The sequence below is a fragment of the Drosophila melanogaster genome, chromosome 2L (genome assembly GCF_000001215.4).
Source record: "Drosophila melanogaster chromosome 2L".
Lineage (NCBI taxonomy): Eukaryota > Metazoa > Arthropoda > Insecta > Diptera > Drosophilidae > Drosophila > Drosophila melanogaster.
Window position 1 is genome coordinate 15,832,549 of NT_033779.5, and position 26,358 is coordinate 15,858,906.

Sequence of the window (26,358 nt, forward strand, 5' to 3'; positions counted from 1 at the left end):
GCCATTTGAGGAGGTCACAATAATTTAAGCTAAGAAAGACAGACAAAAAAATTAACATAAACCGTGAAATGTTGTCTGCCAACAAAATAGAAGAACTAAACAAAAAGAAAATCACGTTTTGTAATTATACAACAGAGAATACACGGTCAAGGAACGAGCATTGCCATTCTCGAGAAGCCCGTATTCGTTTTCCCCATGAAAAACAGGCGACCATTGGACCTTGTTTATTTGGGTAAGCAAAACAAAACACAGAGCTGAAATGAAAATGCAACAAAATAATTAAAAATCGTGTGGTGCCGAGGTTGATTTCCCAACATGGGAGCCTCGACTCGCCTTGTCGCCAGTCCGAAATTGCTTATGAATTGTAAACAGGAAGGCCTTTTCCCGTTCCTTTTGGCAACCGCAGGTCCTGGCCAGTTGTTTGTGCTACGTGTGAATTATAGCATACTTTCAAGCGCGTGCAGGAAATTATTTTTGAATGGAGAGACAAAACTTCAATGTCTGTACACAATTAATGGAATCATGCAAATTCATATTCCATCTATAAAGGAAAAACCTTTTTTTTCGTTTCATTAAACTTAAGCTAATATTGATTAATTTTTAGTTGCAATGTAGATGTTCATAAAACTTTTAAGTTCATTTTGTCATTTAAATTAAATCAATAATATCCAAATACTTAATTATAAAAGGTTGTATTTACAAATATGCCTTTGAATATTGTGGAATGGCTTAAAAACTTTGCGTTCCCAGTTTGCAGCTGTGCACTTTGGTCCACAAACTTATCCATTGCTCTCAAAACAAATCCCTTTGTAGTTCCAGGGCCAGCATAAAATGAGGAAAAACACCACGAAGCAGCCGCAAACAAATTGGGGGATCCCCAGCGTAAGCCTACCAAAAACAAGTCACGTTTCGAGGCGCAGAGCACACACACATACAGGCAGCTGCACACATGCAAGCGCCGAGTTGCAGGCCTGTTCGCATAATTGTATTGCATAATTTTAGCACGCGCTCAGTCCCCAGCCCCTGTCACGCCTCCACGCCTTCGGCTCTCCCCCTTGGCCCACGACAACCATCATGGTATGTGACGGCAAACTAAGCGCAACCCATAAATACGCCTAGAAATATGCTGCAATATTTTTGTAGCTACCGCGCCACACAGATACACAGACAATTCGCACTACTTTTCTCATTACAAATTGGATTTTGCAGTCACATTTCGCTTATTACGTTCAAAATCCATGCAAATTTCTTTATATGCACCAAGCCATCCCAACCCAAAAGTGTTTCCCCCATTGAACCGCAGTTCTTGCGCCTTTTTTTTCCGCATTTTCATTGCACACTTACAGAAATTTTTTATATCCTGTACTAATATTTCGAAAATATTCTAACCTATTTGAAAATGAATTATTAAAACCCGTTTTTCTATCAAAATGTACCAAATTGTTTTTCTAATAATGCCTTTGTGTTTTACCATAAATATTATATTTAATTTGACAGTGGCTTTTATTTTCTTGAGTGTCATTCGGCGGGCGGGAAAGGAAAATTGTGTAAAAGGAATGCTTGGTGTGCTTGCATCTTATTACTATTGCCCACAGATACAAGAGAACACACAACTACAAACAAACAACTGGCAGAATAATAATATAGAGAGACGGCGGCTGCCAAGTTTATTGTGCAAATATAATTCAGTTTTCTTTTCTCTTTGGCCGATCTTTTTGTACCCCGTTCCCGTCTATGGCTATATTCCACCTCCTCGTCCTTTGCTTGCAAATTAGCTGTGTGCAACGTGATAATGCCATTTCTGTGCATTTTGCCAGCTTACAAAGTGCGCTGAAAGAACTTTATTGTCTGCAAAAGTGTAGATTATACAATCAGGCTAGTGCTAGAAACCGGCAAAGGAATAAGTTGTTAAGGCCTGCTGCATCGCATTGATAATCTTTATTTAGAAACATCCAGGAACAACGGTCGTGTACTATTGATATTCCCCCGTCCTTAAAAAAACTAGTAAAATAAATTGTTTCGCTTCAAATCATATTTATTTTTAGTAAAGCTTTGATAACCTTACGAAATAAAACAATTTTTGTCCGATTTTTCTATCTCATTTTTAAAAGAATTTTTGATTTCGAAGGACTTCATTTCCTCACTTGTGTTGATTTCGCTTAAATTGTCAGGAGGTGCTTCTTTTGCTTCCTGATTTTCATCATTGGAATCTACTGCAATTACTTTCAGTTTTTTGCTGTGCGTCATTGCGAATGGGGACCCCAAATTGACTTGCAAAATATGTAGACGAGGCTGTTTTGAAGGTGGCTCCGAAATATCTTCTTCAGCGGCATTTTCCTTATTGGTTACTTCTCCAGAGAAATGGGCTTCAGGGGAATTCTTTTCGGACTTCACCGACTGCTTTGTCAAAATCGTTGACATCATTGATGATTTCGTTGGCGAAATTGATAACTTTATCGGAGATTTCAATTGGGACTCTGTTGGTAATATAATGGGTTCAATTGGTGATTTCACTGCTGGCGTTTTCGGCTTCTTTATTAATGATTTTATTGGTGATTTTTTTGCTGGAACATTTTGCATCATCGAGAAAGTTTTTGGCGACTTGTTCGGCGATATTTGTCGCGTATTTTTTGGCGATATTTTCGGCGTGTCTGTGGGCGTCTTCGCAGGAGTTTTCTCCGTAGTCTTCTTTTTAGCTGGGGTCTTTGGCTTAGCAGAATTCCTACCATGATTTATACTTGGGGAAACACGCGCTGGTGTTTTCGGTATATTCCGGGCTTTAGTCCTTGGGAGTTTACCAGTTTTTGGAGAACTGGCATCACGAATACCCTTTCGTCCACGAATATCCTCGAATGTTTGTGGAACTCGATCCACCAATGACAATGACAATGCAGAATCCATCTGGAGAGATAAAAGCCTCTGCCGTTTGCGTGTCATATAAGTTGGCGTTGATGTGGCCCCCGGATGGTTAGTGATTGATAGAGACTCTTCGGGGATTTTGCGATCCGTTTCCTTATCGGCTGAATTGTTTGGTGGAGTTATATTCTTTTTGGAACTCATTTTTTAATTGTTTTAACTTATTTAGCTCAAAACGACCGTTTGCTTGTAATGTGCAAGGGACACTAAATTAAGAAACGAAATTCTGACAGTCACGTCAAATTATTCTGAATCAAAAAGCAAGGCTAAATTGATTGGGTTGTTAAATGTTCAAAGTAGAATAAAATTTTACTTTTATATTACAAGTATTAAAAAAGTGTATATGGTAGTTTTATTCTCGCAATTACAAATTTTATGTAATTTAAATCGAATTTTTCACATATTTATATGTGTATTTGAGTAGAAAATAATATTATCGGTTGTAATTCAGGGGCATATAATATTTAAAAGGTTTGCCAAAAATATTTCCGAATATCTCCAAAAAAAGAGATGCCCCGAAAAAAATTCATCACACAATACAAGAAACAACAGCAAACGGTATCAAATTTTTTGAAGACCGCAGTCTGGTAAAAAACGGAAGATATTAATTAAATTTAATGACTGTCTGGAGATGCGACGACGGCTACTGGCGGGCAAAAGAGCAAACAGTAACGAGAACCCATGGAAATAACCGCTGCAAAAACTTTGCCAGCTGTATTGCATTACGCCTTTAATTTCATTACACGTCCAGACGGAACGGGAAAACTCCCGCCCAAGTTCCGAGCTGGCCCATAAAGTCGAGGGAAACACTTGTAAAGTCTGCCGGGCGACCAGAAAGGGAGCCCTTTCCTATGGTCTCATATTGCATGGCGCCTCATCTCGACCAACACTGCAGCTCAGCAGGAGCCCGATGAAGATGATGTTGTGGGTGGAGTTATGGCGGGGATTTGGAAAACAGCGGGATCGAGAGCCTGCTGGCGGAATAGAGTTTATTATTTAATACTTTGAGCGCCATGCGTTGAAATTAGCAGCCATAAATCAATGAAACGACCCGCCCAAGTCCACAATTAGCCGAAAGTAGCAAGATGAACGCAGCTTGTTATATGAACTAGCTGTATTAGCTAATTAATATACAACATCCCACGTTGGTTGATATTGGGATTATATGTTTACTTATAAACGTTTCAAAAATATCCGTATTTTTAAATTAGGCAAGTTTATATTTCTTTTTAATAGGATCACTATTCTAGTTGGGAATAAATATTTGCTTTTTGTGGTTGGTAAGCATTTGATCTGATAGTCAGTACAGGGTCGCATTTTCGAAACATCAGTGTAAACAGCAGGAATATCTGTGCCACATACTAATCCATAGTTGACGATGCCCACCTGCTCATATCGATTAGGATCGCTTTAGAGGGGACAGGCCAGTGGGGAACCTTCGTCGCCTTTGCACGCATCCTTGCCAATCTCACCGCCGGCGCACATCAGACTGGGGTCGAGATAGAAGTTTTTGCCAAAGATTCCTTGAACTTGTCGCTCTGGCACCTAGATCTGTCCACCAGGGGCACATTTTCTTCTGAACATTGATGTTCTCGAAGTTCTTCTTACCCCAGCCACTGACAATGCAACGATTATAGATAAAGTTGCGATTCGGTGGCGGCAGGCAAATCAGGTTTATATGGTGGGTTAGGTCGAGCGATTTTTTGAGAAATAACAGGGCCACATTGTTGTGTCGCACAATCTTCCTGATGGAAACATCCTTATGTTTTTCTTGCTCTTTTTTCGTTATCGCATCCCATTCGCCAGCTGGTATTCGTTTAGTTTTTCAGTGACAGAAGTCGCTTATTGAAGACTAGTAGCATCCAGAAGGGCCGCCATCCATGGCACTTCCGCCTCTCCGTTCATCATAGATCTCTGCTCTAGACTGTTGAAGTGGCCACATTGAAGTGGACGCGGTAGATCGATGCTTGGAACTCGATTTATGATCTTAAAATGCGTTCGGTTCTTAATAATACCAGTTTACCTTTATGAATTATACATCTATTACCACTTTCGATTTGCGACAGCAGATTTTCGCAGGAGGATATTCCCAATAGGCCATGCTTAGATCTTGACATCTTGCAATCTTGTCTCTTGTTTTTTGTGCACTACTACAATAGTACAAGAGCATTTTGATTTCCGGCTTTAAGTACTGTGGAGAAAATATAATAATTACGTATGTCTTTGAATTAAGCTTTTATGAAAGATTTCAATTTTACATTTAGTGAAGCTTTCGGCGCAATTACCTAACTAATTTCTATGGCCTTTTCAGCGGCAATGAGTTAAGCAAACAAAATGGGAGCAACTTCTCCGGCACACATTCCGATGGAATAGACAAGACAAACAGCCAAAGCCAGTTACAACAACGTCAGTGCAGAAAACTTCAACAAGACAAGACACAACACAAGGACAAGGCAACCAGCAGCGGCTGGGTGGTGGGGTGTTTGGGTTGGATTGGGTGGCTGTTTTGGGCGGAAAGTGGGAGGTGAGAGAGCGCTGGGCTATGGGTTATGGGCGGTACAACTGGCAGCATGTTGGAGCGTTCTGCGTGACGGTTACAGCATGGCAAACAAGATGGGGCCACTAGTCGTACTGGTAAAGTTCTACAACTAATCCTGACTGATGTTGCGACAATATATATACAAACAAGCATCTGGATACACACATTTATATAGTACACATCTGTGTGTATATGTATATGGAGTGGCACAACACATGCTTCGACTGCTTCGCAGCTACGCTTTGCTGCCTTCTTTTCAGGCCATTCAGCCCCTGCCCTCCATGTTTGCAATTTGTTCTGAAGATTTATGCGTTAGCGCAAAAGTTGCATTTCAAATGGATTTATATAAGAATAAGAAAATAATATCACTGGCAGGAACACCACTATCACAGGGGGTTCAAGGCGAATGCGCCGTACGTGAGATTCGCTTTCTCTAATCAGCAATGGGGGATTTCATAAGCAAAACGCTGAGTGAGCAAATCTAATAAAGTGCATACCAGAGAACTGCAGCCCGCCACTCGCACTCTACGTCCACCCGATAAACACTCGGTACTCTAGGCACCCCGTTTTTTTTGACACCCTACTTGCGGCAACACAAAATACTCGAGTGTTTTACCGACGTTGTGTTTTTGTTACGAGTAAAAAAACCACCCGAGGCCTGCTGCGCAAGAGCCGTATGGGTGAGTGGACGCACAGTCAACGATCGGCCGCAGGTCATTTTTTGTATGCGGGCTGCAGTTCTCTGGTCATTTTTTGTACGCCTAAAATTTGTATGGGTGGAAGCGTGACGGGTATAAGAAATGAAGGGTAAAAGGGAATACCCAAGAAAATTTTTGTGCTCATGTCTTTGCTCTTTGATGGACTCAATGGGTGCCTCCCATTTCAAACACATAAAGTAATTGCAATTAAAGACGGCATTTGTTGATTTTTACGTTTTTTAATGTCTCAATCTAAATAATAAAAACATAGTGGGCTTAAAAAGTATCTATTAAATATAAGGACTTAATGTTGTTGGATCAGGTAGTAAGTCATCGACGTCTACCTGTTCCCCATAGATAGCGCCGATTTGTAGGAAAAACTTCACCAAATTTTTAAATCCGGCTCCGGTTACTGCAGAAAACGGCCGACAATCTTGGACAACCCATTGGGTGCATTTTTCAATAGCTACTTTCTTGTCGTTTTCCGAAACAATTTTTAATTCCGTTGGTCGTCTTAATGTTAGACAACATTTATGGCGGGATAAATTGGAGGTGTTTTTGTGTAAAAATTTGAGCACTTTCTGGCATTGCCTGCAGAACAGCCATCCGTCCAGAACAGTTTCATCTTCCTTTAAAATGTCACATAAAATGCTCCAAATAACACTTTTTCCTTTATGTTTATTGGCAACTGAGTATGTTCCATTGTTAATTTTATTTTTAACGAAATCAGCCGCTTCTGCCATTATTGTGACCTTTTCCTTTGGCTTCCAAATAATACTGAATCCTAACAAGCTAGTAATTGCATCGTAAAAAACAAAAAAGGGGCAATTAACAGCCGAGACACTGGACCAAAGACACAAGAACTCAACAATCATTATGTATGGCGCCATTTGACTCGACTACCTACGAGACCACTCGAGTATTTTTGGAAACACCCGAGTATTTTTGGAAACACCCATGTGTTTAACGGTATACCCACAAGTGTTTTTCTCACTCATCCCTTTTTAGGCACTGTGTGAGCGGCACCCGCGACGCAAAACACCGTATTGATTCGGGTGCGCACACAACGGGGTGTCTTGTCTGCATGTTCAGATTTATACTGTGTGTTTGTAAGTACCCGCGATGTGCGTGGCGAGTAGCACCCGCACACAAAATTGTAGGGTGTGAGTCGAGTGGTAAAAAAGTGCCACCCTTGCAGTTCTCTGCATTAAACTACTGTTTTGTATTTGCTTAATATCCAATTATTTTAACCTGCTAATTACTTCATGTTTTTGTTAGCTCCGCTGAGTGTGACATTTGTATGGGGCATTTTATTTTTCACGAGAAATATGATTCGCTAAATATGAAATTAATTTAATGCTGACAACCACAAAAATTATACCAATTGGTTGTATTAATTAGGCGTGAAACGCATCGTGACCTGGGACCATTAAGCAAATTAGACTGTTAACCTTATTTTGAAGTAAACAAAGCATAAATTGTGCATGGTTGATTGCTAAATATAAATTTAATTGGATTTAGTTCGGAGGAAGAAGATGGCCGTTCTCTCCGCTGAAAACTATAAATAAAATAGGTATCCGGGGAAACTTTCAGAAAATGATTGAATGTATTTTCAAAGTCACAGCTGTGGGTACAAGTTCACCGCACTTTCCACATCCTTTCCTCGCCATGCATGTGTGTGGGTGAAAAGTTGAGTTCGAGTTTTGAGTAATTCTGCGACACATTTTACGCCCACCCAACGAAATGGCAAACTTTGTTCCAGGGACCTTAAGGCGGATGTACTCGAGGACCTCTATCTGCGTTCCACCCAACATAGTTGTTGTGTCTACTTCTATTCTATATGCACTGTAAAAATCGATTGCATTACATTTTACGAATTGACTAATTGGTTTGTAAAACGCAATACTGGAAGCAAATTAATAAATTAAAACCTAAAAAACGCAACCAATAATTAATTGCTTACAAGATAAGTTCAAAAGGTATTCATCATTCAATACGTAGAAAATATACTTTCAACCATAATCTTCTTAGTTTCTCCTCGTGAAAACTACAAACGATAAGTGTAAAAAAATAATAGTATACTGTACCTTTTAAATCACGTGCATGGTTAATTTACTTTTTTTTATGATTAAGCACACCTTTGTGTTGATTTATGTCGGTGAACCTTTCTCGAGTGTATGCTCTATAGTAGCTGGGGCTTAATTAAGTGCATAAACTTCTGGGTGAAAATACACGAATGTCGTCTCTTTCTACATTTGCCACTTACCTCTACACACACACGTTTTCTGGTTTATGTTTTGGTCCTTTTGCTCCTTTTTTAGCTCGTCATCAGTTGCTGTTGTCGCCGGTTCCTTTGGGGCAAGTTTTTGGGTTCGACGTATAAATTTGAAACGCTTTACATTGTTTACGCAATTTGCCTTGGTTACATTCACAGTTAGGAAGTGTGCATGTGTGGGTGAATTGAAGTTCATGTCGCATACGTGGGCCATACGTACATATGTGTGTGATCCCGGCAAGGTCCTTTGCTAAAGTGTTGCAATTATATTGATTGAATTTTGCGGCAGCATCGCAAGAGCATCAGCAATATTATCCGTACGCCACCCAGGGGAGGAATTTCGCAGAGGGCGTGTCATGGGCGTGGCAAGTCCTTAACGCCAATGATAACCGATTCACACCTTTTGGCATCTGGGGCTTAATTCTCGTCGCAGAACGCTTCATCGACCCAATGAGTCGAGGGATTTTTGGCCAATTGACTTCGGATATTTGGCATGGATATTGAATTAATCAGGGGGCTTACATTAGTGGCTAAGTCACGCGTCCTGATCGTCGGAATTATAATATTAGTACTATTTGCCTATCTATTCGTAAATTCTTTTTTAATACATCTTAATAATTGACTCGGATATATTTTCATCATAAATATCAATGCCCATATTCTGTTAGCATTTGGACATCACATTGACTCGTTGTCAAACATCAGCAAACAATTGATATATTGGCTCATGCCAGCGCGCTGCAAAATGTGTGAAAATGCTTGATATATTTTTACAGATTTTCTAATTAAAATTTTTACGCGTGTAAGCTTGCTGTCACCATGTTGACAGGGGCCAGTGGCAAATAAACGAATGAGTGGCATGCTGCAAACATGAAATCCATGTGTATAAAGGTGGCATCGTAATATGCATACGGTCACTTATTATGCCATATGTTTACATATATGCGAACGAGGCCCTCGAACGCCGCATCTATATTCAATAAACAAATAAATTAACAGAATTTTCAACAAATCAGCATCGTATTTGGTTAATTTCTGTATATGAAAGCTACTGCGCTAGCCCACCATATGCAAATTGCCACAGCTAAAGTGCCAAAACTCTGTATTGGACTTCGTATAATAAAGTGATAAAATATTTATGCAAACACAAGCGTTTTCGGTTCAAAGTTTTTCGACACTTTATTTCTCTACTCCAAGTAGGTTTAAAATAGGTTATACCACTTTGTAATGAATTGTTTAACTTCTAAAGGACATAAATTGTATAACATACCTTAAAAAAATTTTAAAATGAAAGCAAAATGTTATTTATCTTGAAAATATACAAATAATAGTATAGATATATTATAACTAAATTATAAATTAATTGATTCGAATTTGGAAAATATATAGACTCATCAGTCTCTTATTAAAGGGCATATATTATTCAGATTGTGGATTCTGTTCAAGGCTACGGCTTACCTGGATGTGATATTTGCATAGGCCGCGCATTTTGTGATTAACAGCTTCCCAAATATAATTACGAAATTCCTGATTGCATGTGTATGTGAATGGATAGATGCGTGTATGCGAGTGCATTGTACGGCTCAATAATTACATTGTATTTATTTGAAACAGTTTTCCGATAGTTGCCGTGGGTTATACCCACTTAGGCCCTCCTTTCCCTCTAAATCCAAAACGCTACCATTTCCAACATAAATTGGAACAATTTATTTTACTGCTAAAATCTGCGCAAACTATTTGCAAAACACACAAGCCTGGCACACCAATATCGAGTATACGCATTCGATGTTTAGTTTGATTTGCTGCAAATTGCATGAAGTGTTGTCGATTGGTCGGAGGGGTTCCGAATCGGGGTTCGGTTTACTTCATTATATCCAGTTGCAGCCCTACATGGGGTTTATCAATCAAACTGAATTGCCGAGCTCATGTATGAACATTTCGATGAGCTTGCAGTTTAATTTTATGGTTTGATTTGGCTCAGTACTCTGATTATACCTATTATGTTTTCGGCCGGCTTAATAATGCCGGCTAATGCTCTGAAGGCCCAATAGATATGGTTTATAGATATGGTTTTAGACTATTTCTGATGCATACTAAAAGTGGTTGCGCTCAACAATAAATAGTGACTGGTATTTGTTTTGCAACAGTTATCACAAAATATTTCTCAAAATAAGTACAGTTGTGAGGTTTGTTTTTTACAAACTTTTTCTTTAGAATATCTGACACATCTTCTTCACAATCAAATAATTTATTTATAAGCGAGTATATTTTTTTACACATACACATTTTCCGATAAGTCCCTTATCGGCCTGCAACTGAACTTCATCACCCGTGGGCTATTTATATTTATTACTATTTATTGGCTTATGAGTCTGGCAGACAAAATAAAGTTCATTGTTTAAGCCGCTTAGTCTGTGACAAAGAAAACTGCCTTAGAAGGGTGAGAAAACGTAATACCAGCGTAAGTATAAACTTATATAGAATTATAAGTATACGCTGTACTCGGCGATAAGTTGACCAAAGTCCGCCTTCACACAAAAAGCTTCATGGACTTGGTGCTGAATTTTCCAGTCTCCGAGCTCAAGGATGCCGGCAAAAATGTTCGTGAGTACACCTTAAGCCGCTTGTGGCCAATTATTATCGAGAACCCCAATTAAATGTTGCCATTGTCCTTCGCCAATCGAAATCTCTACGAACTTTACTTATTCAAGAGTGGCGCCGGGCCAGTCTTAAACGTTTAATTAATTTTGAAATAAACGCAGAAGTTTGCGACTTTATCTGGGCAGGTGAAACTTTAAAGAGATAGGCCTCCACAAAAACTACGATAAACTTTTTTGGTAAAGACTCACGAAGACTTTGGATTACTTTGCAGGCGACAGAACTTTTCTCCACATAAATTCTTAAGCACATTTTTTTCACAACTAAACACTTTGGGTTGGCAAACTTGTGTTCGAGGCGCCTAAAAAGGGTTAAGGCCTGGCGCCAGGATTTTAATTAGAGGTCGGAAGGAAATGGACATAAAATGTGTAGAATTCCACCTTGACAGTTTTCAATGGCTCCTGCTTTAAGTTTCGTTTGTATATTCCATGATTGGTGATTTTCTGATTTGAACTACACGTTTCTTTTAAATTAGTGACTTTCTTATTTCGTTACATTTCCACTAAGTGCAACAATAACATTGATCTTTAAAATCAAAGACATCTTGAAACGCCTCAATGGTAACTCCTTGATGTAGACAGTTCAATTTTCATTAGAAAGGACACGGTCATCAGAATCTCGTCAGGAGGGAGCTAGGAATCCAATGAGTTCGATTAGAAAATCGTGCACATGGAGTAAACAGTTTAACCCTCTCTTATTTATTTTTAAAAGGCAAATTGAGTTCCCTAACAACACTAACAAATCAAAAAAATGCATATGTATGTCCACAAAACCTTGAAATCATATGTTGTGCCTGCTAAATAGAATACATTGACTTGGTTTTTTCTCAGCTTACTTGTTTGAGATTGCAGTTAGGGAAGTAGAATCTCGCTCCTTGTCAGTCATCGATGTGAGTTCGTGTCCTTGCCGGAGAGCTGCTCAATGTGCTGTGGCTAGAAGCCAGCGAAGCAAAATGCTTTTAATTAAAAGTAAACAATATCAATTCGTTCGACAGTTATCCGGTGATGCTGCCAGCATTGCCGGGTGTCGAGCATCCAGGCGTGGAGCCTGACGTGGCCAGGACCAAGCCAGGATGCATTGTTCTCGGGGGAGCGATTAAGCGGGAAGCAAAACAAAATTATCAAGTGCCACCGCCGAGTGCAACTTTGACATGGCCTGTTCATTATATATCCGAGATCAAACACTTTCCCAATCTCCTCCCGATTTTCTCCGACGATAACTAATTGTCTTGTCGGGATTATTTTAAAGTTCATTTCCTAGTATTTTCAGTAAGTTTGCTCTGCATTTCCGACATATTTTATTTGAAACTTTGCCGTGCTTACTTTTAATTTGTCTGCAACATCGAGAAGTTAGTTTTGTGATTTTTATTTTCACTTCATTCTTTTCATATTGTAAATGAATCGATGAAGTTTTAAGAAGTTGGTAAAACGGACGGTGTCTGTTTATTAGTTCAGAGCGAAAAGTATTTTGAAACTTTGTCAGTATTATAATGGTAGAGTATTTTTAATGTTCCACTGATTTAGTATCAGAAAAAATATATAAAAGTTTTATTTAATTCCGTTCTCCACCATTGCCGTCAACTCAAGTGGGTGGTGTCAGGTCAGCCTCATCAGCATTAAAAAGTCCATGGGCTGGGTGCCCTTCTGGGGTGTTGCCCCATTTCCCAAATGAGGCGTTGCCTTGACTCCGTTTCGAATATAACTGCTCGATATTGTCGCTCTCTGAGTCCAACTATTTATTTTTATGTCTTTATGCTGCTTCAGCTTCGCCTGAGTGTGCGGCATAAACGTTGTCATACAAATATGTGAAAATTGCTCATTTCACATGTTACGAAATGTGAAAAGGCAGAGGGAAATTCGGGTAGTATAATGACGAAACATTTGGGTGGAAAAATGTGTGTAGGCAAATTGCCTGTCAACCATTTTGTAGACAATTTTCTCATTTTTTGTGCTATGTATTATTGTCGTTTTTTTTTTACTGATGTACAATGCCTGATGCTTATCAAAAATGGTTGACACAATTTTCGTCATAAAAACGTATGATGTGTTTATTTGCAATAGGTTGTGTACAATGCGACAGTTAAAAGTTCGGCTTTAAAATATATAAAATAATAAATATTATAAAGCCGTTGCATAATGAAAGACAAAGATATATAATCATATCGTTTTTAATACAGATTTTGTTCTACAAATATAACATATAATATTTAACCAATATATTTTTAAGTCTTTATGACTAGGAGTAATGTTAATAGATCTCAAATCTCTGTGCTAAACTTACTTTCGGTAACCACTGAATTTTGCAATCAAGCTAGAAATTGTGTGTACCCAAATTGAGTTATTCCCCATGCAAATCAATTATCCGAAAACTTTTGCATCAACTTTTCTCATGTCCTTGCTGCCACAATAGTAAAAAATGATTTTCATATATGCTGCCGACTTCGGGGATATTAGAGAACCTAATGAGTTCGAAAGGAAATTTAAATCAATTAGTAGGCAAACGATGATGGATGAACGGAGCTGATGTTTTGGGTAAAACTTTTAATTTTAAAGAGCAGGAAGGATATTGTGCTTTAATATGTACGGAAAGGAAGTCCCCAAAGAGTTCATTGTTGTTTTGTTGCATATCAGCCTCTTTCCTCGGTTGCATTTTCCATTTTCCCTTGACTTCCAACAACCCATCCACTCTACTTTCTAAGTCCAACTTTTAGTGTCATACAACTGGATGGTCTTTTAAGTAAAGTAGAATATTTAAGAAGAACAATTTTTGCAGGCATTTATGGAATTAAAATTGAATACGATTAAAGTATTTCTATTGGAAATGTGCCAATCTACTACACGTTAAGACTTTGGTAGATTATTAATATTCCAACACATAATTTTGATATTCAAGAAATTCAAAAGAGTGCTGCCTAGTTGAAAGCTCAATTTTTTAATTTGTTTAAACTTGCAAATCGAATCCTGTGTTATGTATACAAAGGGTACTTAAAATTCGACTCGTTCTGAGGTGTGTTATTCATCGCTTTTCTAGTTGTTTTTCCCTCAGCTACTTTGTATGCAGCGACTGCTGCTATCAGTTGTTGGATTTTCAATAGCCGAGTGCACTTTTGTGCCTCAACAAGCCCAAAAGCAAAACTCGGGGGCGCGGCCTACAGATATGCATGTATGTGTTATCAACGACAACAATAGCGTCCATATGCTGGGTTAAAAAGGTGGAAAATGGAAAACGAAGGCATATTCAAAATACCACCGACGCTGGGGGAATTGTACAAAAAATCTCGTGAGCTTACGACTTTAAAGTCAGATCGTCTTTTTTACATGTTGTATATTTGAAAGCAAGTTCCATGGCTGCATGTAATTTGCTGTTTGAACAACTTGTCGCTGGTGACATTTTGGCAGAGCCTCACTGGGAATGAGACTGGCACTTGGATGGGAGTCTGGGCCCGCCTAACCAACTTCCTGTACATGGCTGATGACTTGTTCGAGCACAATCCCCCGGATTCCTATCCCTGGATCCCTGGATCCCAGTCGCTTGCCATCTTTTGTCCTGCCAAACTCGTGTGCAGGCCACGTTGTCGGTGACATACTCCGCCAAACGAGAACAGATACAGCTCCATCTGAAGGAACCTGCAAGTAGTAGCGCAACTGTTGATGTTTGAGTTGCAGCCAGCATCTACACATGGAGTAAGAATCACCCCGAAATCCAGCAAATCACAATCATGCACTGGAAAAACCTTATATGATTTGTAAAAAAAAAAAAAAACATTAGAATGGTTAGTTTCATAACAGCTTATAAGTACTATGGTGGTTCTTTGCTTACTTTATACCTTACATCCAAATTTTTTCCGAGTGTTCTAACAACTGTCGTTTAGATAGTGCAGCAAACTGGTTCTTCGGCACAAAACTGAGGCTAGGAAAAGGTTGGGAAAAGCCAAGGCTCAGTTATAGATACATCATGGTTGGCTTGGTTTCGCTTTTTGGCTTGTCCATGCCCTGCTTTTCTATTCCTGCCCTCGCTTTTTTGAGCCTGTGTATCAATCCGACAACGTGCCACTTGTTAACGCACAATGGAGTCCCTTTCAAAACGTTGATTGATATGCCCTGCCTGCCAGCGGGGCGATTTTATCCCGCTGCGGGGTTGGCCATGTGTAGTCGCAATTTAGGCGTATTTGCTTGTACTGTCTTGTTGAGGTCCTTTCTCACTAGTGGTAGATTCAAGATCGATAACATTTTGAAGTCAGTTTCTGCAAAACTAAAAGAAAAATCCAATATACTGGTTATTTTCATTGAGGTTCACACCTACACGCCGCTCCATTGCCACACTAATGAGTTCGATTATCTACGTCCTTTAATCATATGTGTAAGCCCTATTCATAATATTATACTTTGCTCTGGGTGTGCCCATTTTCAAGGACTTGCAGAAAATGTTTGAAAAATATTGACACAGCTATTATGTAGCGCGAACAAATTAATAGCGATGACAAGGTAAACACTTTAGAGCTGGGATGTCTTTCAGGTGCGAACTTTCTCTTTTGGCAAATCTCTTAAACGCTGTTTGCCTGTGTGTACGTGTCTTTGTTGGCAAATTAACACACACATTCAGGGGCATACGTGAGCCTACACAAACATATACACAGTGGGGCAAACAAAGGACCTCTCGCCCACCTTCTATATGCGGGCGGTGTATTTATTTGCGCCTTTGAGTGGCTTACGCCCAACTGCCTGCCAGCTATCCTGCGCCGCATCCACATCCTCGTCCATATCCACATGCACATCCTTCCACTCCTTTCACATGTCACTCGCCTTTTATGCGCCTGCAAATATATTTGCTTTCACTTTACACTTTTGCAAACAGTTTTTTTAAAGAACTTTGGTGGTGAACGAAATAAATGGAATGGGGGTACATATTTATGAGTTTAATTGGAGAAGCGCTATTCATCGCGTTTCCTTTCTGAAACTATTAAAAGGCTTTGGAACAAGTTCGGAAAATATATTTAGAACCCACGATGCTCTTAGGAACTACCTGAAAAACTCGGCTTGTCCTTGATTTCTATAAATAATTCATTACATTGCATTCAACTTCATAACCTATCACACCCATCACGTAATTTTTTATCTTTTCGCGCTGTTAATATTTTAATTGGCTTACCTGTACAAGTTCTTTATGTGCGTTGTACTCTTTTAAGACTTTACATTTAAATATTCTTTATTGTTCACCGTTTTTTGATCCCTTTTGCAGTCAATTACACGTTCGTTGTGAGCTAATTAAAAAAGTTTCAAAATTGATTGACGCTTCGTGGCAGCATTTTGCACTTGGTAAGAATATCTTAAAAGTACTGATACATTTCGAGCCTTTTGTTTGCTTTTGTTAACTCGAAAATGGATGGGGCTTATTATTTATATTGAACTTTTCATAAATGCTTGCGTTGAATTTGGTTATTGTTAGCCAGCTTGCCAGGCAAATAAAACTTTTCAACCATCTAGTTTAAAATCTATAAACAAAGCGAGTGATTTACCATATTTTCAGAATAATATTCAATGTAAATAGGATTTTACAAATACAGGAATAATAATAGAGCAAATTTGTGGGTAAAACTTCAAAATGAAAAGGAAAAGAATTAAAATTATTCTAAAATGAAACAAAACCAGACAACAATCAACTTTTTCCACAGACTTTGCGCTCGGCGCGTTTCCCTTGTTTTTCAGCTTTTCCAACACACCTGTTACCACAACACCAACAATACAACACACCTTGCTCCAAGTTTTTCGTTTTCACTGCAGTTTTTCAGAGTTTCGGGGTTTGTTTGCTTGTCAATGCAAAACGGCAGAAGGCAGAAGAAACATGAACTGACTGTACTTGATAATACTCACTTGGATTGTATAACGAAATTCAATTTCAAAATAATTTGCATTTTATGTAAAAAAGCTGTTGTGTTATTTACAAAACCTGAGAATGTAAGGGGCTAAATATGGTGATGCTAATTTCGATAACTCTGAATTAGCTGTATAAATTGTATTACGTAAAATATTATTTACTCTCGTTTTGCTTAGCGTTTTTTCCTATATTGTCTTATTATCGAAGTAACTAATTTCAGTACTCATCTCAGTACGGACTGGAGAAACATGCCAATCTGGCTGGGAGTTGTGCCACTTAAACTTGACATGAGCAAAACACTAACATAACAAGGAGATGCCTTGCATGTCCTTTCACATGAACAGCTCATAAAAATGCCATGCGAGCTGACAACACTTTTGTGCTTTATGTGTTAACCGAGAACGTCCTAAGCGAGTACTGCCCGTTCCACCCCATAACCCCTAACCTCACCCCTTTTCCAGAAACCTGGTTTCAGGTTTCGTGCCTCCAGCAGTATGAGAGTCCTTTTTGCCCCACTCCCCCCCAGCTACCAGACCAAGCGTGCGAGATACATGTATGATATATGACATGTGTGACTTTGAAGGTGTTCCCCCATTTTCTCGTTTGAATGGGGCATGTGTTAATTACAGAAAAATTGCGAGAATCTGTATTATTTACTTTGCTATCAGCACAGAAGCTGAGCTTCTATTTACTTGGCTCTTGTTGCGTGTCTTGTGTGTGATTTCGGGTGTGTCTGTGAAGGACGATGTCAAGAAAATCTCAGGCGGTCCTCCATTTTGTCTTTTCATTTAGCTGACTTATACTTCACAGTACCAATGAAAATATTAATTAAATATTTATTGTTTTATAATACTTATAGGTGTTCAGCAATCATCTCTATTAAAAACATTAAATAATTGCCAATATAAGAATGTGATAGTAGTAATTTTTTAGACATGATATCATAATATCCTTGATGTGACATAATGTTTGTAAAATATGTTTTCCATTGCACTTGGCAATTATTTCCCCTATCAATGGCCAAGTTAGAATCAAGGTTTTGTATCATTCGTTTTGGCCCTTCGGCATTCTTCTTTGGCATTCCATTTTAATTGTCTTTTGCGATTTGGCCAAGGCGTGCAGTAAGTGTGTGTGTGCGTGTGTGTTGGTGTATGAGTATTGTCCTTCCGATTCTTGTTCTTGGTACTTGGTCCTTGGCTCTGTTGTTATTGCATTCCTTTGCTTTGGTTTTTCGCAGCGCGTAAATAAATTTCATATCATGACATTTATTACTGACCCTTAAGCCCCCACCGCCACCCAATCCGCAATCCAAAACCCACAAGCCCGATACATGTGGGCCTGGAGATTACCAACAGTTTTCCTCTCCCGTCGCTCCATTTTCCCGCATCCCCCCGCGCAGTTTTTCTCATTCCCAACGGTTTCCCAATGGCTTTTTGCACAGCCGCAGCGGTTACAATTTTCATTTAAGATTTGTTTTCGCTTTTTTAGTTGTTTTTTTCTGTTCTGCTCCTTTTGTTTTTTTTTTATTTTTTGTGTCAGCTCCTCTTTGGACCCACACACACACACACACACATTCGTACATTTGATTTATTTTAGCACTCAGGGGGCGGGGCAGTGGGCTATGGGCAGGTTAAAGGGCGAACAATGACGAGAAATGCAAAACAAATGCAGAGGAAATGAACGAGGCCTGAAATGAATGCGCAATGAATGGCCCAAACGAATGAAAAGTGTGTGCAGATGAAGACAAAGATTAAATGTAAGTGGACGTCGCACAGAAACAATTGTAGTTAATTTACGCGTAGAGAGAAATGCATAACAAATTAATGAGAATTCCAGCGTAAATAAGTGCACTGAAAGAATATGCTTAATTTGCACGTATAATTGAATACTAGAAGGTTTTTAAAATAAGTAGCAAATCGCATTTTATAAATTTTTGTTAAAATGTTAAAATTAATACATAATATCAAAAATGATAATACTGATTTTATGAAATATTTTTACTTTTATGAATAGTTTGCACATTTGAAAAATATAGTTTTAATGCTCCACCGAGTTAACTTATCAACTGTATTAAGTCGAATAGCGATCGCCTTTATTTGTTCAGTGCAGGCGAAGAACTCAAGACTCGGACTTCGCCTCAGGACCTTGGACCTCCTTTGTCCTTTCGAGTATCCTCTCTTTCAAAGTTTACTTGACTGTGAAATAAGCGGACAACGAGAGATCTCCAGCCTGAATGGAAAGCAGTGAAAGGAATAAAAAAGGAGCTCATTGTCTTTGTCTTTTGCATAATTTATTTATATTTTCATTTTCATCGGGCGTAATTCGCGCTGTTAAAATGAAGCAGCAGCAGCAGCAGCAGCAGGCAGATGCCTACATTTCCGGCTCAGCAAATAATTACAAGCTTAATAACAAATTTAATATTGCTCGGCCTCGAAGGCCGGTCATTTTATTTATTGTTTACCCTTTGTGCCTCCTTTTATCTGGGGCCGTGTGCGTGTATGGTTGTTCACCTTTAACTGTTTATATTCGCACACGCTCCTTGCCTTTTAATGAGCCAACAAAAAAGGAGCATGTCCTTCGTCCTGCGACCCTTTTTGTTTGCCAGCCATTGAGGCTCCCTCCAACTTACATTCGTCCTTTTGGCCTTACTTACACTTGTCGCTGTTTGTCGCTCTTTAAGTCGTCTGAAGAGCTGTTGGCCTTGCAATTAGTTGAGGACCATGTCAGGCTTTCTACTCTTTGTTCCGCCGCTTGTTGCAGCGCCAATTTTGATGGCATCATTGCACCCCGGGGCCACTCCAAAGTTGCTCACTTCATGAAGTTCCCAGAGAGCGTTACTTAGACGCTCCGACTAATTGCCAAGGCAAGTTCTTGGCCGTCACAACAACAGGGGTAATCAAGACACAAAGTTTTGTGTTGAATATGGAGAAATGGTAATAGTCTTTTATAATTCAACAGCAAATGCTTTAACAATTTTTAGTCTTAATTTTTTTTTATCTAAAATAGTTACTATTTTTTTACAGCAGAATTTTATTTTTACAAATCAATTAAAAATAATATAAATAATAAATCAGTCAGGCTAGCTTTGGCTTTCAACTTTTACTGCTACCACTCACACTAACTAGGAAGCCGGAAATTTTGGGAAGCTAAACTTAGAAACACAAAAATTAGACTGTAAAATCAAAAGAATGGGTAAGATTTAAATAAATTAGCAGGCAAATATTAAGACAACACCTCCCTGCAGATGCTCAAGGAGACCAGGATATGCGGCTGGATCCGCCGCTCTTTGTGACCTGTGACATGGAGCAGTTTCGCGATCCAAACAAGAAGCGTGCCGCCAACGATGCCTGCGAGGAGCTGGACAAGCTGGATGCCCAGGACGAGATCAGTGTGTCGAGTATCATTTCGGCGCTATTGAGACCGATTGAGCCCTCGGACGATCAGTACAAGGTGTGCGACTGGGGCATCAATCCCAAGCAGTTTATGCCCACCAAACAGGCGATCATTTTCAAGGAACAGTTGTTCATATCGAAGTTGCGGAATACAAATTGCAAGCTAAATGAAAATCTAAAAATCTTCTTTGAGCGGGAACTTGAGCAGATTGGACGCTTCTGTTTGAATGTGGAGGAATCCTTTGATGGCTATGTGATCTTCAGCAGCAGCAAAATGAAGAAGGGCAAGGGTATGACGGAATGTGGTCACCAGTTAAAGGGGAAGTACGATGACAAGTTCCTTCTCATCTGCGAGAAGAGATCGGAGTTCGACCGAATCGACAATACTCGGGTAGAGAAGACGCTGGAGTTGCGAAACCATGCCGATTTGATGCTAACCGCCATTCGCGAAACCAAAATCAATGAGGAAGTGCAGCGCTTCAAGGCTCGCATCGATATCAAGGATCGCGATCATGTGTTCGTCCTGGATGGCGGGATTATGCTGCTGATGCGACACCTAGTGTGCAACAATTTTGTGGGCAACTTCGAGTACTACACAATGAATTTGTATGGCCGGGTCCTTCGCTGCAATCTGGTTGTTTCCAAGGAGCGCAAGGAGGTGCGAATTTTCTATCGCACATACAAGAATGTCGTGCACATCTTCACCCAGCAATGTTTCAACGATGAGCTCCAGGATGTGGCCGAGACCTTCATGACTCCTGAGGGCCGGATTGTTCTGCATTATTGGCGTGGCTATAACTACCTTTTGCATGCCGCCTGCATGCCACCGAAGAGAAAGGAACCTATCCTACCCAAATTGGAACTAATGTGGCGCCAAAACGAACAGCTTTCTCGCAAGTTCCGGGAGCTCAAAGCCCTCAATTACGAGAACGCCACCAGCTATCTGAGCAGCAATTCACAGCTGGCCGATTTTATGCAGGATTATGTGCTCAATCTGTTGCGGTACAAGCCCAGCAATGTCCTAGAGTTCTCCATTATGTTTTTCCAGAATATGTCAAAGGGATAGCTTAATTCTTAATTAGGTAATGAGTGTTTTCAAAATTTCAAGTGATCTTTGGCCAGATAATCCTATAAATACATTCGGGATGGGCCTATTTAGTATATAGTTTATTTTAGTTTGCATTAGAGTGTTAATTGAATTGAATAAAATAAAAACAATGTACTGAAAATTTAAATGGCACGCCATTAATTTTTCGAAAATTCAATATAGTAACCGTTGCCAATAAGCTGAACTCAACAATCAGGCACCCCAGCAACCCATTTCTTTGTTTGCGCCCTTCAAACAATCGTCCAAAATTTTCAATTTTAGTCTGTGCCCAACACCAAACGAAAGTCATTCGTATACTTTACAATCCACGTGATATTTTGATATTTTCACAAGTTAGTCGTAAGTTGAGCAATAATGAATTGTTTGGAGAAGAAATCGCCGGAGGCAAATCCAGAGTGTAAGGGCAGGACGATTGAGTTAAATCCGGGATCTGCTTGCCCGGCTCCGCTAATCTGTCCCCTGCCGACGGAACCACCCTCCCACCGACTGAAAAAGCCACCGCAGCCCGCCCTGGTAGCCTTGACACCTCATCCCGATGAGGCCGCCCAACAGCACCTGGTCCAAAATATTATGGGTTCTGCCCAAGAGCATCAGAAGCTACAGGCGGATCTCCAAGCGGGAGTTGACCAACAGCAGATGCAATTGGCCGATATGCGAGCTGAACAGTACAAGCAATCGAACAAGCCACTCAGAATGGAGGAAGTGCAGTTTGCGGTGAGATGAGTTAATTGATACTTTTTCGTATATATGGTAAACTTTTATGTTAATTACATACGTTTACATTATTTGCTTTCTTTCTGCACAGCGTTCCATGGACCCCGAAGCAGATGACTTGCGGAATCCACCGTGCTACTTGCCCCAACAGGGCGATGAGTTGCCTCACAAGGACCAGCTGATGCCCATGGGTCCGATTGGTCCATGGGCATCGGGCAAGGTGGATTGGAGCCCCATGGCCGGCATAACGGGAACGAGACCCGTTGTGGACCGCTACTCGATCACCCGGTACAGCCCAAATGAATGGCGGACCAGGAACCACGAGACTGTACAGGTCGTCAACGCAAGCTTGGGCAGGGCGGATAAGTAAGAATAAAGAATATCAGGAACTCCAGTTACTGAACCGCTAAACTCTGAAATCCAATCCACAGAAACCGCTTCAGTTCGACCACCGAATTCCTAAGGCTCTCCGCCCTGGTGGACAAGTCGCAAAAGGAAACCACCGACAAACTTAGGATCCGTTCGCAGTTGATTGGCAAATGGAAGAATACTTTGGAGAACGCCATTAAGGCGATGGCCGATGAGATATCCACTATGGAAGTGGAGCGTATTAAGCTGCGGAAATCCATGGTGGTTTTGGGCGTACCGGAATCCATAGCCAAGGAGTGCATTGAGAAGAGGGCCACACGACCAGATACCGAGTTGGTTCGCGACCAGGTGGAAGAGGAGCTGGTCAACGAGTTGGCCCTTATAGCTGAAATCCGAAGGTTATTGATGAAAACACTGGATGACTTCAATTCGCAGCAGGTTGAGAATCGAACGGCTAGGCAGCGACTCGAATACGATTGGAGTGACAAGAAGGAGTCCTACGAGATTGATACAATAAATACCGGTTTAAATAACTGCTCTAGGACGATCATGTTCCGACCGGGAGCAGTTCGCCAGCCACCGGAACAAGCTTCTGAAAAGTACTGGGAACACTTCAGCATGGAGACCCTGGACGAGTGCGAAAAGTGTCGCCTCAAGTCGGTGGCCCTGCGAAACACTTTGAACTCGACACTAATGAACGCGGCCAGAGATATTCGCACACAGGCCGATGTCGTTGAAAAGGCTCTGACCTCCAGGATCAACTGCACCCAAGAGGCGGTGCAACGGTTCGAGAATGATCTCAAGAATATCCTGCAGGGCACGGCCGATGTGGAGAACCGTATTGAGCAGATGAAACGTCGCATTAACTCCTTCGATTCATCCATGAAGGTTGCCCAAACGCGAATGGACAACCGCAGCTATCGTCCAAATGTGGAGAACTGCCGCGATTTGGCCCAGCAGGAGCTTATCGATGGGGTGCACACCATCCAAAGTAGTGTATCAGCCCTTCTTCATGAACTAGAGGAGGCGGAGCGGGTCAAGACGGATCTGGTCAATTCACGTGCTCGTCTCGAGCGAGAGATTATGCTGAAGAGGCGCAGTCTCTTCATCGATCGGGAGCGTTGCATGCTCATGCGATCTTATTATCCTTCGGCTAATACCCTGAGTGGTGCTGCCACCTCTTAGAGGGGGTTGACCACATTTTATGTTGTCTAAATTTTCTGAGTGTAAACACACAATTTGCAAAGAGATCTAAATTACCCAGTGCTCCTTTAAAGGGGAAAGCTTTTACGATTATTCACATTCAAAATTTGCAAGTGAATAAATTTTTGAATAAATGAAAAGCTGTTCAGTATACGTAAAATTATTTATATAGATGGTTATAGTTGAATTGGCCCATAATCAGTTTTAAATATTGACTGCTATGGCTAATTTAACAGAAATGTGCGATTTATTAGAATAACGATAAGCAAACCTTAACGATAATTTTCTTTTTAAAAGCCTTATTTTTATTGTTTATTACTGTTGCTAATGTAATGGGATCCCCTTAGGTATTTAAGGCTTTACAAGCAAGACCACTTAAGCATCTAATTGCCTGATTTTGGTATTAGCCTTAAGTTCTTTTTAATAAATGCAATAAAATGCCATTAGAGGGCAATCAGACACGTTTGGAAAACCATATAACTGAAAGAAATATGTTGCCAACTTCCCGGCCCCCTACACACACATGCACATCCAACCGAACACACTCACTCACACACGTGTTGGCCCAAGTACTTACCGAAACACGTTCAACAGCTAGAACAACACGTACTCAATTTAGAGATACACGAACGGGATGGAAAAGGGGGCGTGGCAGCGGACTGATATTGATACGGAGGTGCTTGAACATTCGTTAATGTTTGCCTTCCTTGGAGCGGCAAATATAGGGACAGTTTGGCCAAATACCCTCGCTCGAGGTGTTCGGAAACAATTTTGCAGGGAAGCCAATAAATTACGAAGCAAACAGAGAACGGCGTGCTGGAATTTCCAATTGAAAATGGAAAACGTTTTGGCTCATTCAGGATAGTTTCTCTATTCCAAATTTGGTTGCCATAATTGTCTTATATTTCCAAGGGTCACAGCGATACTATTCTTTTAAATGCACATGAATAAAATAGATACCCAGAATGCGACGCGTCTCCTGTCTGTCTTGAGTGTGTTCCTGGTCTAGTCTGTGGAGTTTTCCTTCCTTCCGTATACGTGCAAAACCTTCGCCGTCCAAGATTTATTGCCTGGAAACGTGTTGTTTTTCATATTGGCCAATGCTGCCATGGATTGAAGCTAAAGCTTGCCAAAAGGGTTGATGCCTTAGGGAAAAACACTTTCAGATGGAATCATGATAGGAATTGCATCGCTTTCTTATTGTCAAGGTCAAGGGTAGTAGATGATTGATCTGAACGTGCGAATACATAAGGCTTTATTTTAATTGTTGGGCAAACATGTTGGTTTAGTAAAAGAATACCAGACAAACGTGTTTCATTCGTATATGTTTAGTTTTGATTAGTAGTGATGATGCATCAACATCGCAAAATATAGTTTGAATTTTTAATAGCGACATCTGATACTATTGAAATTTCATTGAAATCATTCTAGATTATTTATTTATCAAAATGGTCTTCCGAAAATATATTTCAATAGAATTACAAAATTACTTATGAATGACAAACATAGCTTTTTATTTATTTTTGCACATCTGCGTATTTATTTGAAATCTGCTCACTAGCCTCTTTATCAAAATGTTTTTCTCTAGAATTACCTAAACAAATTTGAACTGCTGTGTTCTACCACAAGTAATTTGAACTTCAGGCTTGCAACTACCACAAATTTCCAAGACAAGTCCATTACCACAAAGCAAGTCGCAGGGGCATCAAACAGCCATTACTCAAATTTTCCCTTCTCCTTCAGTAGCTGGTTGTCTTAAAAAGGAAAACTCGTTTTTCTTATGTTTGCCGTATGCTGTTAATATTTCGTAATGCCGGTAAAAATCACAGCGTGTGGTTATCGCAGTCAACTAAAAAATAAGAGGAAAGTGGAAGTAAAAGGAAACATTGCATACATTTTGGCGCTGGAGCGCGCTCGCAAAAATGGGCGACTGTTTTTGTCCTGGCACCATGTGGCTAAGAAAAAATCTGTTGCATACTGTTTGCGGTGAAACGCAAAAAATGTTATATTTCTGGTAGCCCGCTGGGTAACTGCGAAAAAGAAATCCGAAAACGTCAAAAAAGGAAAAAAAAACAGTCAACATGAGTCTTTAAAAAATTGTTTGATGTCCCGACGAATTTTTCTGTGCGTTTGTGTCTGTGTTTTTCTTTTATTTTTGTATATGCCCCACAGCTGTATTCTACGGGTCGTTTAAAGCTGAATGGCAGATACTCCAGGTGAAAACTTTTTCGTGAAACTATTCCCAGTTGGAGATGTAAAGTTGAATGCCACACCTTCGACCCTGGGAGGCCATAATTTAACTTCAACGCAGCAAGACATGCAATTTAATTTTAACAAAACCTGACATTATCACACCAGCCAACAACGAGGCCCGTCTGCATAGCTCCACAAACACGAACGCAGGCATACACAAGGAGTTGGGACAGAAGGAGTCGAGCGGTGTTGGCAACACAAAGTTAGTAACATAATAAGTAGCAATTTTCGGTTTCCGCTTTCCGGGCCAAGCGGCAGCAGCGTCAGTGGCTGCAACCTACCATAAAAATACATAAAATGGCTCTGGCTAAAAGAAAGCCCAGAGAGCAGAGCAAGGAAAAACCCATCCGCACACACTC

The 26,358-nt window shown here is 40.1% G+C and overlaps 3 protein-coding genes, 2 long non-coding RNA genes and 1 pseudogene across 7 annotated transcripts, besides 1 other annotated feature; 3 read left to right on the forward strand and 3 right to left on the reverse strand.

Moving 5' to 3' along the window:
- Window positions 1–2,020: 2,020 nt before the first annotated feature.
- On the reverse strand, window positions 2,021–3,110 carry CG18518 (uncharacterized protein). Its single transcript, NM_135924.2, has one exon. It carries the CDS (start codon window positions 3,058–3,060, stop codon window positions 2,062–2,064), a length of 999 nt encoding a protein of 332 aa, NP_609768.1. The 5' UTR covers window positions 3,061–3,110; the 3' UTR covers window positions 2,021–2,061.
- Window positions 3,111–4,176: 1,066 nt separating this feature from the next.
- CR31822 lies at window positions 4,177–4,896 on the reverse strand (annotated as a pseudogene).
- Window positions 4,897–5,952: 1,056 nt separating this feature from the next.
- Window positions 5,953–7,358: a mobile genetic element.
- A 1,103-nt stretch (window positions 7,359–8,461) lies between these two features.
- lncRNA:CR45694 (long non-coding RNA:CR45694) lies at window positions 8,462–8,879 on the reverse strand. The gene has a single exon (NR_124295.1). It is a non-coding gene; the product is annotated as a long non-coding RNA:CR45694 (long non-coding RNA).
- A 5,526-nt stretch (window positions 8,880–14,405) lies between these two features.
- On the forward strand, window positions 14,406–14,833 carry lncRNA:CR43763 (long non-coding RNA:CR43763). The gene has a single exon (NR_073785.1). It is a non-coding gene; the product is annotated as a long non-coding RNA:CR43763 (long non-coding RNA).
- A 5,210-nt stretch (window positions 14,834–20,043) lies between these two features.
- On the forward strand, window positions 20,044–21,562 carry CG13243 (uncharacterized protein). Of its 2 annotated transcripts, none has more exons than NM_001273546.1 (2): window positions 20,044–20,152; window positions 20,205–21,562. In NM_001273546.1, exons 1-2 carry the CDS (start codon window positions 20,149–20,151, stop codon window positions 21,416–21,418), a joined length of 1,218 nt encoding a protein of 405 aa, NP_001260475.1. In that variant the 5' UTR covers window positions 20,044–20,148; the 3' UTR covers window positions 21,419–21,562. The 2 variants fall into 2 exon arrangements, with proteins under 2 accessions (NP_001260475.1, NP_609769.2); NM_135925.3 differs by having other exon boundaries at window positions 20,205–21,516.
- A 15-nt stretch (window positions 21,563–21,577) lies between these two features.
- Tektin-A (Tektin A) lies at window positions 21,578–23,902 on the forward strand. Of its 2 annotated transcripts, none has more exons than NM_001273547.1 (3): window positions 21,578–22,174; window positions 22,266–22,540; window positions 22,606–23,902. In NM_001273547.1, exons 1-3 carry the CDS (start codon window positions 21,815–21,817, stop codon window positions 23,726–23,728), a joined length of 1,758 nt encoding a protein of 585 aa, NP_001260476.1. In that variant the 5' UTR covers window positions 21,578–21,814; the 3' UTR covers window positions 23,729–23,902. The 2 variants fall into 2 exon arrangements, with proteins under 2 accessions (NP_001260476.1, NP_523577.1); NM_078853.3 differs by having other exon boundaries at window positions 21,720–22,174.
- The last annotated feature ends 2,456 nt before the right edge of the window (window positions 23,903–26,358 follow it).